The sequence below is a fragment of the Crocodylus porosus genome, unplaced genomic scaffold, assembly GCF_001723895.1.
Source record: "Crocodylus porosus isolate Cpor-Errol unplaced genomic scaffold, CroPor_comp1, whole genome shotgun sequence".
NCBI lineage: Eukaryota > Metazoa > Chordata > Crocodylia > Crocodylidae > Crocodylus > Crocodylus porosus.
The window spans coordinates 1,304,486-1,315,515 of NW_017728953.1; the positions used below are offsets into that span (position 1 = coordinate 1,304,486).

The 11,030-nt window shown below is 63.3% G+C and overlaps 2 protein-coding genes across 2 annotated transcripts in view; both read left to right on the forward strand.

Moving 5' to 3' along the window:
* Positions 1-7,330, forward strand: part of RAPGEF3 (Rap guanine nucleotide exchange factor 3) — an 18,804-nt gene extending 11,474 nt beyond the window's left edge. The window contains exons 10-27 of the mRNA XM_019556403.1: positions 534-640; positions 885-973; positions 1,290-1,368; positions 1,626-1,776; positions 1,888-1,970; positions 2,350-2,389; positions 2,608-2,689; positions 2,819-2,965; positions 3,638-3,735; positions 3,928-4,053; positions 4,135-4,316; positions 4,403-4,493; positions 4,869-4,919; positions 5,127-5,214; positions 5,455-5,519; positions 5,786-5,840; positions 6,159-6,230; positions 6,906-7,330. Coding sequence (XP_019411948.1) covers positions 534-640; positions 885-973; positions 1,290-1,368; positions 1,626-1,776; positions 1,888-1,970; positions 2,350-2,389; positions 2,608-2,689; positions 2,819-2,965; positions 3,638-3,735; positions 3,928-4,053; positions 4,135-4,316; positions 4,403-4,493; positions 4,869-4,919; positions 5,127-5,214; positions 5,455-5,519; positions 5,786-5,840; positions 6,159-6,230; positions 6,906-7,024 — 1,725 coding nt within the window. The 3' untranslated portion in view covers positions 7,025-7,330. The remainder of the gene's footprint in view (positions 1-533; positions 641-884; positions 974-1,289; positions 1,369-1,625; positions 1,777-1,887; positions 1,971-2,349; positions 2,390-2,607; positions 2,690-2,818; positions 2,966-3,637; positions 3,736-3,927; positions 4,054-4,134; positions 4,317-4,402; positions 4,494-4,868; positions 4,920-5,126; positions 5,215-5,454; positions 5,520-5,785; positions 5,841-6,158; positions 6,231-6,905) is intronic.
* Positions 7,331-9,210: 1,880 nt separating this feature from the next.
* Positions 9,211-11,030, forward strand: part of ENDOU (endonuclease, poly(U) specific) — a 10,995-nt gene continuing 9,175 nt past the window's right edge. The window contains exon 1 of the mRNA XM_019556494.1: positions 9,211-9,917. Within this exon, the coding sequence (XP_019412039.1) occupies positions 9,860-9,917 (58 nt within the window). The 5' untranslated portion in view covers positions 9,211-9,859. The remainder of the gene's footprint in view (positions 9,918-11,030) is intronic.

The following is an 11,030-nucleotide window of genomic DNA, read 5'->3' on the forward strand; positions in this document are numbered from 1 at the left end:
ACCCTGGGGGTGTTTAAGAGGAGGTTAGATGAACATCTTGCTGGGGTCATTTGACCCCAGTACTCTTTCCTGCCAGGGCAGGGGGTCGGACTAGATAATCTGCTCAGGTCCCTTCCGACCCTACAAACTATGAAACTATCTCTTGTCCCTGAGAGTATGGGTACAAATGGGGTAATGCTCCTGGCCTTGGGGCCAAGGACCTGCCCCCTGTTCTAGTGCATCCTCCATGCAGCCATGGGCTGGTTCTGGCTTCTGGCAGGTGCTGGGAGATATTGCCCCCATCCCACACCCCTCAATCTGTGACTGCAGGGCCTGGGGTCCATTTTACCCTCTGCTTCCAAGCTGTCAAGGTAGCCTTGCTTTGGCCTTTGCCCTGCGCTGCTGTTCCCACTCCACCCCCCTAGACACCCCAGGCCAGGGCAGGACTGCAAGAGCAGGCTCCTGGCCAGGCTGCCCCAACCCTGGGATGCCAGTCCAGTCCCCTGCCAAGAATGGGATGGGCCCTGGGCAAGGCTGACGTCAGGTCTCTGCAGGATGTGGAGGCCAACACCATTCGCCTGAAGGAGCACGGGAAAGTGGTGCTGGTGCTGGAGAAGAATAGTGGCCTCGGTGGCCACGTGGCAGTTGCAGGGAGCAGTAGGTACAGTGGCCCGTCTCACCCCTCCGTCCCCTGCCCCAGCTTGGGCCAAGTCCTGCCCCTCCATGGGTGTGCCCAGCCAATGTCGGCTGCCCCCCCATGCCCTGCCTCTGTCCCTGTCCCCTCCGCCTGCATCCAGGGCACCTGGGCCTGATCCTGTGGTTGTAGGGCCCCTGCCCGGCAGCCCTCAGGCCCCCTGTCGCAGTCATGGCCCCTGCAGCTGACCCCCCGTGGGCTCTGCCCACAGGTACTCGGTGATGGCAGGGACCCCGGAGAAGATCCTGGAGCACCTGCTGGAGGCCATGAGGCTGGATGCCACCTTCTATGACCCCGTGGGTGAGCATCAGGCTGCCCTCGGTGGAGGGGAGACACACATGCTCTCGTGGGGCGCACGAGCCGCAGGAGAGCAGGGACCAGCCTGTGCTCTGTCCAGAGAGCTCAAGCCCTGGTTTTGGAGGCCTAGAGGAAGCGCAAAGGGCTGGGTGACTTGGTGGGGCTGGCGGGGGGTGGGTGGCTTGGGAGCACCACGGTTGCATCAGAGGGAAGTCCCCACCCCCAGCCCCCAAGAGAGCTCCCAGGCACCCCAGGGATGGGGGCAGCCCCTGGCACAGCCCAGCCCCGGCTGCCTGACCTGGGGGCTTGTCTCTTCCAGATACGCTGCTGGGGGATTTCCTGCTGACCTACAGCCTGTTCATGCCCATGGCCCAGCTCTGCAGAGCTCTGCTCCACCAATATCCTTCCCATGCTGTGTCTTTAGGGCTGGGGAGGGAGCAGGCACCCCGCCTGCATGGGGTGGGGGTGGGAATATGCACCCCGGGCCAGATGCTGTGCGCGCTGCACTGCAGGCAGGGCCCCTTGCCCTGACACTGGAGAGACCCCCTGGGGTGGGGATGTTGCTGCAGGGCTGGCTCTTCCCAGGCCCCGCCGGCCCCATGGCCGCTGTCACCCCCGGCTCCTTCTCCCACGGCGGCTGCCTTAACTTGCCCACCTTCCAGGCAGAGCCGTCAGAGGGCTCGGAGCAGGAGAAGGCTACCTATGCCCTCAGCAAGCGCCAGAAGATCCTGAGGCTGGTCGGCCAGTGGGGGCTGTTATATGGGCGTCTGCTCCAGGCCGAGCCCAGCGCCAGGGCCCTGCTGCAGGTACGGGGGCAGGGGCTGTGTGGGGTCCGTGCTCCCAGAAGACCTGCCTGGAAGGGCCCAGCACCCGCCCTGGGATGGCGCAGCCTCGTTACTGACAGTCTTCCCCCCCAGAGCCTCTCGGAGGCCGTGAGCCAGGACCCCCGCCTCTGCGGTCTGCTTTGGGACCAGCTGCAGGACCGGCGGAGGCATCGAGCGTGAGTCCCGGTCCCCCGCTCTCCCCACCCGGGAGCCCGGGCAGGGCAGCCGGGGACGGCTGTCTCCACGCACCTGGGCTCCTCCACCTGGGACTGCAGTCGTGCTTTCCAGCGGTTTCTACAGCTGGCACTGCTAGGTTTCCAGCAGAGGACTGCAGGCCAAGCTGCCTGGCTTTGAGATCCAGCGTGTCCTTGGGACCGGAGCCTGGGGCTGGAGGGGGGCTGGGAGGATATCCAGCACTGCTGCCGGCTTGCTGGGGCAAGCGCTGCACCTGTCTGGCACGGGAGGGGGCTTCCCAGCTAGAAACCTCACTGCAAGGGAGGGGACTCACTTCCCTCGCCCCGTCTCTCACGTTGTATTGCTCTGTCCCCCGCCCAGGCTGGAGAACGGCAGTGGGAACGTGTCTCCGCAGATCAAGGTGGGCACAGCGCTGCGCAGGGCTGCCATCTCTCCCCGGGGGCGGGGGGCTGGACTGCCTGAGATGTCCTGTTCTCAGCTTGGGACAGCAAGTGGCCTGGACCAAGTCCAGGGTGGCCACGTGGGTCTGGGACAGGCTGGCTGGGGGCTGGGAGCCTGCGTGCTGCCTCCGTCTTTGCTGCCTCCCTGCTTGATGCCTCTCTGACATCCGGACCCCAGGTGCGGAGCCCGGGGTATTGGTTCGCCAGCCACGAGGAGGCTATGCTGGGCTGCAGCTCTGCCATCATGGCTGGGGACAGAGGTAACAGCGCCACGTGTGTGCGATCCCACTCCCTGCGCGGCCCTGAGGCCCCTTCCCCTTCCTCCAGGCCTGAGTCATCTGGCCCCAGGGGTGAGTGGCTCTTGCTCATACCTCTCCTTCCCTCCTCAGTGCCCTATGACATCTACAGGCTGGACCACTCCTGCTTGACTGTGGTGCTGCCCGTGAACGCCTCCGTGCATGATGTGCTCGTGGCCCTGGCCCCCTTGCTCGGCCAGGACGGGGACCCCGTGCTGGTGAAGGTCAACTCAGCCGGGGGTGAGTAAGTGGCATGGGCAAGGGATGGAGGTTGGAGCAGGGGACCCCAAGGAGGACGAGCCCTGCACCCCTCTCTGCAAAAGGGGTCCCAGATGTCCAGAACCCCCCATGCTTGGAGGCTGAACCCCTTGATCATAGGAAAGTCAGGCTGGAAGGGATCCCAGGGGGTCATATCTAGCTCTAGTTCAAGACAAGGTCAGTCCTGAGCAAACCATCCCAGCCACGTGTCTCAGCCTGCTCTTGGAAACTTCCCCAGCTCTTCTGGGGAGCCTGGAAAACTCTTCGACAAAGCTCCTTCTCACTTCCAGCCTCAGTTTCCCCTCCTGCAGCTGCAAGCCATTGCTCCCAGTCCGGCCCCCGGCCCCGTGTCCATCCTCTCTGTCAGGGATTTCAAATCCACCCTCAGGCTTCTCTTCTCCAGGATAAATAACCCCAGTCTTTTCAGCCTTTCCTCCTATGTCTGGTGTCTGAGACCCGTAATCACGTGTCCCGGCTGCGAGGGTTGGAAGCTCCAGCCTCTGCATGGCGGCCTGCCATGTTACTGGGCACAAGCCCCTGGCCCCATGATCTGCAACCCTTGGCCCAAGTGAGGAGCATCCTGAGCTCTGGGCCAGCCGTGTCCCCGGCCGTGTCCCCCGATGGACCCCCCTGCAACCCTCCTCTCTCTGGCAGAGCGTGTGGGGCTGCCGATGGATGCCATAGGCGTGTACACATCCCTGGGGCTCAACGAGCGGCTCTTTGTTGTGAACGTCCAAGAGCTTGGCAGCCTGGTGAGTGCTAGGGTATGCCAGCTTCTTCCTCCCACATGTGCCTGCAGCAGCCTTGAGCTGTGAGCGGCCAGATCAGGGGGTGATGTGGAAAAAGCCTCCTGTCCCCTCCAGCCCATCGCCCCGTGGGGCTGGGCAGGGCTTCTGGCTGCCTGGGGCTGTCTGGGGCTTGATGACCTTACCCATCCCATGCAGACCCCTCACCCCGAGCAGCTCGGGCCCACCGCCAGCTCCTGGGAGACCCTGGAGCTCCTCAGCTCCAAGGACGTGGCCAGCCAGCTGACGGAGCACGACTGGACTCTTTTCACCAGCGTCCACCAGGTACGGGTGGACACTGGCAGCTGTAGATGGGGAGGGGAAGAGGGGACCCTGCCACCCCCATGACCTATCCTTGCCTTGCAGGTGGAGCTGCTCTACCACGTCTTGGGACCCCAGAAGTTCCCCGGAGCCACCACAGCGAACCTGGAGCGCATCATGCGGCGCTTCAATGAGCTGCAGTACTGGGTGTCCACGGAGCTGTGCCTGTGCGGGGACGCGGCCCGGCGGGCCCAGCTCCTCCGCAAGTTTATCAAGCTGGCGGCACAGTAAGTGACGGGTGCCACGAGGGCTCGGGCGGCGTGGCTGTCCCGGGCCCCGGCTCTGACCCGAGCCTCCATGTCTTTGCTTGTAGCCTCAAGGAGCAGAGGAACCTGAATTCCTTCTTCGCTGTGATGTTCGGGCTGAGCAACACGGCCGTGAGCCGCCTGGCCAAGACCTGGGAGGTACCAAGCCCCTGCCTGCCCCAGCCCTGGGGACCGAGCAGCACCAGACCCAGACCCCCAGCCTCGGGGGTAATGAGCAAGCTTTGTGCCCCGGGGAAAACCCCGGTGCTGAGCTCCGGAGAGCAGCGCGAAGTCAGTTTTACCTGTCCCGGGGACTCAAAGCCCCCAGAGCAGCCTATCCACCCCTGGGTGATCCAGAGCTGGCCTTTGAGCCATGCAGGGAGATGCCGGTCCCAGCCTGACTCTGGATCCGCTGTAGGGAGCAGCAAGCGCACTCTAAACCCTTGGAGATTTCAGGAAGGTTTGGATTCGGGCCCTTGGCCCCTCCGGGATCCTCATGCTACCCACATGTGCTCGTCCCCCTTCTCTCGGCAGAGGCTGCCCCACAAGGTCCGGAAGCTGCATGCCGTGCTGGAGCAGATGCTGGTGAGCTGGGCTCCCCCCATGCCCCACAAAGGTCCCAGGCGGCCCCATCTGCCCCCGCTACCTGGCTGCACCTGCCTGGGTCCCCCCTGAGCTCAACATCCCCCCTGGGCTCCCCGCCTCGGGCCGCCCCATCTCCCTCGGGGGCTGTGAGCAGGGTGCAGGGAGCGCCATGGCCGGCCCTGCCTGGAGCCTGTCTTCTCCTTCCAGGACCCGTCGTGGAACCACCGTGTCTACAGGCTGGCCGTCGCCAAGCTGAGCGCCCCCATCCTCCCCTTCCTTCCCCTTCTCCTGAAAGGTACCGCTGCGAGGGCTGGAGGGAGGCCAGGGCCACGATCCCCGTGAGAGGTCACGAGGCCCTTTGTCAGGGCTGGACTCGGGGAGTCACGTCAGCTTGACATGGAAAGGGGGCCAAGTGAAGTCAGGGCTGGGTGCAAGGCGCCGGCGTCAAATGGGGTCGGGACTGGGACTGGGGGCAGAGGCTGAGCGGGGCAGGGAAGCGCGGGGGTCTTCAGGGTCTGGACCTTCTCCCCCACAGACCTGACCTTCATCCATGAGGGCAACCGCACGCTGTCAGAGAACCTCATCAACTTCGAGAAGATGGTGAGCGGACGGGTGCCCTGGTGCGGCCCCGCACCTGCCTTTGCCCCTTCCTGCTGAGAGCCCAGGCTCCTAGCCTGGGGGAGGTGGGGGGGAACTGGTGTCCCAGTGGACTGAGAGTGTCCCCGGGGTCAACATGCCTGTGGCAGTGCCCAGCTGCCCCTTGCTTGAGTGCATAGGCTAGCTAGACAAGGTGGCTCTGTCCCCCCACCCCGGCTGCTGGACGGCTGCCGCAATGTCAGTGGGTCACCTCTGGGCTTTGTCCGCAGCGCATGATGGCCAAGGCCATACGCATCCTGCATCGCTGCCGGAGCCACGTCCACAGTGAGTGCCACCGGGGCCCGTGGGCAGCACACGGGCTCCAAGCGGGGCAGGGCAGGCTCCAGGGGGGAGCTCTGCAGGGCAGGGGGCTTAGGGTAGGGGCACATCTGCACTGACCAGGGTCCCGGACAGCATCAGTGCAAGGTCTGGCACAGGCACAGACACGGGCAGGTGCCCCCAGCGGGCAGGGTGGACGTGAACACCGGCCTGGAGTTGGGAGAGCGGGGCAAGGGGCAGGGACATCTGGGGGGCAGAGATCCGGGGTGTGTTGGATGGGGGGAGCTTGTGACTACCCTAATGCCCTCGTCTTTCCCCACGCAGCTCCCGTCTCCCCGCTGCGGAGTCGCTCCCCCCACCGGCTGGAGGACCCCAAGGCCCTGCGTGTCTCCACCTGTAAGGCCAGGCCAGGGGAGCTGTGCCAGCCACCCCTCCACTGGGCTCCCTGCCCTGCTTTGGGCAGTGCCCCCTCCCCATAGCTCCTGCGGTCTGTGCACATGTGGCTCTCAAGTAGGGGGCTGGGCAGCTCTGCTACTGGTTTGCCTGGTGACCTTGGTCACGTCCCATAAGCTGGATGGAGTTGAACCAGCCTAGACCTCTCTGGCTGCCCCCAGAGAGCATCTATGCCCTTTGCTCCTTGTTCGGGCCTGGCTGGCAGGGGCGTGCCCCATTGCAGAGGTGCCCAGCGCCTCTAAGCAGAACCAGGGCTCCCCGGCTCCAGCCACAACCCACTCCCCCGGGCCAGACAGTCACGGTGCCAGGGACGTCCGAGGCAAACCCAGTCCCACCTGAGAGCTTCATACCCCCGGCTCCAGCAGGCTGGAAGGCGGCTCTCCAGGAACACGCTGGCAGCGGGTGCTATGGCGGCTCCTGGCCACGAGAGGACAGGCAATAGCTTGTGACGGCCCCGTCCTAGCTGGGGACGGTCCATCATAGCCTGCCTGCCTTGGGACCGTGGCTGATAGGGGCACTGCCCTGAGGGAGCTCACAGCAGTACAGCGCTCCCTTGGAGTATGTCCCCTGTTCCCCGTCATGCCACCGGTCTCTCCTGACACCGGCTGTTCCCTGCAGGCTCTGAGCAGTCCCTGAGTATCCGGAGCCCGACCTCCGCCGGTGTCTACCTCCAGCACCTGAGGGTGATCGACAACCAGAAGGAGCTGCTGCGGCTGTCTCGAGACCTCGAGTCCTGACGGGCTGGAGGGACCCAGGGCGGCATGGGAAGGCCAGACGGCAATCTCAAGGCAACGCATTTCTCTGCTTTCCAGCACGGGGACAGCACCGACTGCCCCCGGGGCAGGAGGGAGCCACACTGGCCCACAGGCCTCATGCCCAACCTGGCACGGTGACTGCACCTGGATGCCAGGGCCCGGGGCCCCGAACCAGGGAAGCTGCTGGCATGGACAGACAGGGGCAGGCGAGGCCGCGGCTATTTGGACGAGCAGTGACACAGCCCCCGGTGGGAGCGCTGCAAGCAATAGAAGTATTTTTGTATAGGACGGGGCGTTGTCCTTCGTGACCACGACGTGGCAGCTCCGGGATGCGGCTCCCTTTGGGGCAGGGACTAGGGGTGGTGGGCAGGGAGAGGTGGCTTTCCAAGGGGGGCATGGCCTGGACACCGCCCGGAGAGGCCCCTGGGAGAACTGACCCTTGGGCAGCAGGTGCGGGGCAGGGAGCTGGGGCCGTGGCACTCCCTTCCTTGCCAGGGCTGGGGGAGGCCCGTGCAGAGCATTGCCATGAGCCATATGTGCCCCGCTTTGCTGTTCCTCTCCCTGCACCTGGTCTGGTTCCCTCTGCCCCCATGGCATGGTACCCGAGTGGCTGCAGGTGGATACGTCAGGCCTGGAGCCTCCACCCGCCAACACCAGCACAGCCGAGGCCGACCTGGGCGCAGCCTCCTGCCCTGCAAATGCCAGGCACTTGTTGTGAGCTGGCGTCTGGCACTGACTTAGGGCTGGGAGGATGCTGAGACCCAGTCAAGTGCCCTGAGCACCACGCTTGAGTTTGGAGCAGAAGTCAGCTGCTCCCCCGAGGGAAAGCACAGCGCTGTGGTGGTGCAGGAGGCGGTGGCTCTGGGAAGGGCAGGTAGCTGGCTCACATTCAGATGGAGCCTAGCTCCATCCCGCACCCCACCCCTAGGTCCTGCTGGTGAGGGGTGCAGCCCCAGGCTCCCTGGTCATGCCAGAGGCTGCCTTGTGGGGTTGCGGGGAGCTGAGCACCTCCTAATCTCCCCACATCTCTGGTGCCTTGGGGATGAGCTGAATCACAGCTCAGCCATCCTGCCTGGGTGGTTGGGCAAGGCCCGGGGAATGGGTCAGATCCTGCTCTGCTGGCTGTGGGTCTGGCTGGCGTTTCGGTGTATGGGTCATGTCCCTGCCAGCTCATGCCTGGGGAGACGGGGCATGGCAGCACGCCCCAGGGTGCTGCCATGCTCATGCCTTTCTGCCCCATCCTTGCCTCTCTGCACCAGGCCCTGGCAAGGATGAGGGAGAAAGATGGGTCTGCTCAGTGCCCCCTGAATGGGAGGGAGACCAGATGGGCAGCACGGGCCCTGAAGGAGTGGGACTAGGGCCCCAAAAACCACACTAGTGGCAGCATTTGTAGGGGGCAGGGTCCAGACACAACCCTGCCCCTTGCTCTCACTGCCACTCCCTGACCTGGGGTGGGGTGGGGGAGCGAGTGTGCCCACCCACCGGGCTCTGCGGCCCTGCTGGCACGGTGCTGGCATTTCTGTGCGGGGCCTGTTGAATCACATCGTGGGTATGAGGGGCTGTGAAGAGCCCGTGGCACGGCTGGATGGGGGTGGGGGCTGGAGGGCTGGGAGGGGGCACTCCCCAGTGCCAGGCCCATGCCAGACAGGCTGGCCACCAGGACTGGGAGGGACTGGGAGCAGACGGGCTGCCTAGTAACAGTTTGCAGACGACAAGGGTTTGTACCACACGACACGGCACCTCCCACCTGTGCAGTCACATCTTCTCGGCCTTGGGACTCAGCGAGGGCAGAGGGCGAAGGCCTGTCCCCGGCACCGTAGGCAGACTGACCCCTGCGAGCTCTACAAACACCCCCAGATGTGAGGTTCTCAACTACACAATTCATGGCACATTCACATACATGCACACGCACACGCAAGCGCCTGCGCGCACACATGCACAAGCACACATGCATACAAACCCCTGCACACGCACACACACACACACACACGAGCACATATAAATACGCATGCAAACCCACGCGCACATGCACAAGCACACGTGTACACACAAACAAGCACACACAAACGCACATGCACACACACAATGCACAAGCACATGCATACACAAACATGCACACGCATAAACACACAAGCACGCACACCCAGTGGACACAACTGGCATCTTGCTGCCCAGCTCTGGAACGGGCATGGCCCGGGTGGACCGGTCAGGCACAACTTGCTGGGCAGTTGCCTCGGCCGGTTCTTTGAGCACTCTCAGCTGCTATGGTGTGGACTGAGGTCCGTGTCATGCATTAGTCCTACTTAGTTTGCTGGAGAGGCCTTGAGTGAGAGCCTAGGGGTAGCCTGAAGAGCTCAGGGTCCAACCGGCAGAGGGTGGGGGGAAGCAAAGCCCCTTCCTTTGCTGTTTCAGCTGGAGCTGAGACCTGGAGAAGCTCAGTGACATCCAGAGAGTCCTGTCACAGCAGGTCCCGAGCCCAGACGGGCCCTGCTGGCAGCGCATGCCAACCTCTCACCAAGGCAGTGATGCCCCGCAGATCCTGGCACCTCCCAGGAGAACTTCCTCCCCTCCAGGACAGAGTGCAATGAGGCGGGTGCAGAGGGCTGGGTGTGGTGACAGGAATTACTGGCCTTCCTCGTCTTCCAGGCGGGACATAATTACTGGGACCAGCCGGGTTGTTGCTACAAGGGCCGCAGGTGCCACACCGCTCCTCCCCACAGCCTCGCCCCTGGGGTGGGGCAGGCACCCACATATACTGGGACAAGCCGAGGGCACGGCAGTTTCCAGAGCCTTGGGAACTTCAGTGTCTCTGGGATCATGAGGACCTGGATCCTTCTCGCTGTAGTGGCCGTCACCTGCTGCTGGGTCTCCGGCGGTGAGTAGAAGTGCTTGGCTCCGGGTGGAGAGCACAGCTGAAGGGGGAGGGAGGCAGTGAGGGCTGGAGGGGACTTCATGGGAATATGAGTCCTGCCAGGGACTGGATCAGACCCTAGGTCCGGTGTGCCCAGTCTCCTGGGTCACCCGGCAGCAGAGAGCGGAGGCTGGAAGGGGGAGTGAGTGGATCTGAGCTGGGTTCCCCCCCCCCATTCCTCTCTCCCTTGCAGCTTTCAGCATTTAAGGACTAGGTAGTTCTGCTTCAGAGGCTGCATCCCTCTCTCCCATGTGTGGGGCATGTCTCGGGGGCCAACGGTGCTGTGTGGGTTGTCACCTCCCTGCTGACCACCCTTGACATGGGGTGTCTGGCCGATTTGGCCTTTTTCCTCCCATCTTCAGAACATAGACTCAGAAAATGAGGGTTGAAGGGACCTCAGGGGGTCACATCTAGTCCAACCCTCTGCTCAAAGCAGGACCAGCCCCAGCCATGATCCCAGCAGCTCTGATCTGCCCCCTTTGCTGCTTCACATCCAACGGGCACTGTTGCAAACCCATTTTCCTCTGGCTTGTTTGCAAAGGGAGCGAGGGCTAGTAGACAGCAGCATGCAGCTGCCGTGCCTCGCTGAGTGCTGCTGTTCACCCTGTGACTGCGTGCTTGCTCATCAGATGACATGCTATGACAAAGCAACAGTAAGTGGCTGCATCTATTGCTCACGAAAGACGTAACAACCTGGCTCAACACAGACCATGCGGGCACAGCTCGGTCCTAAATAATCCTCCTCGTAACGTGTACAAGCGCCCCTCATTACTAGCTACACACACTGCCTCTCCGACGGGGCTCTAACCGCGTCTTGGAGCCCATGCATATTTTACACACTTTTGCCCAGAACCAGCCAGAAATTGCTTTCACAGATAATATGCGCTGGCATTTCAAGGAGCTGTCTTGGATGGGGGCATGGGTGTTGTGAGTGGGCAAATATGGTGGTTGAAGTGGGATTGTCTTAAGGCCGCACACGTCAGTTCGTGAAATCCACATGCTGGCTGTATCTGCCGTGGGTGTTAGCTTGCTGGTGTGGTCTGGGTATTCGCCAGGTAGGGATGGTTTGCTCTGTGC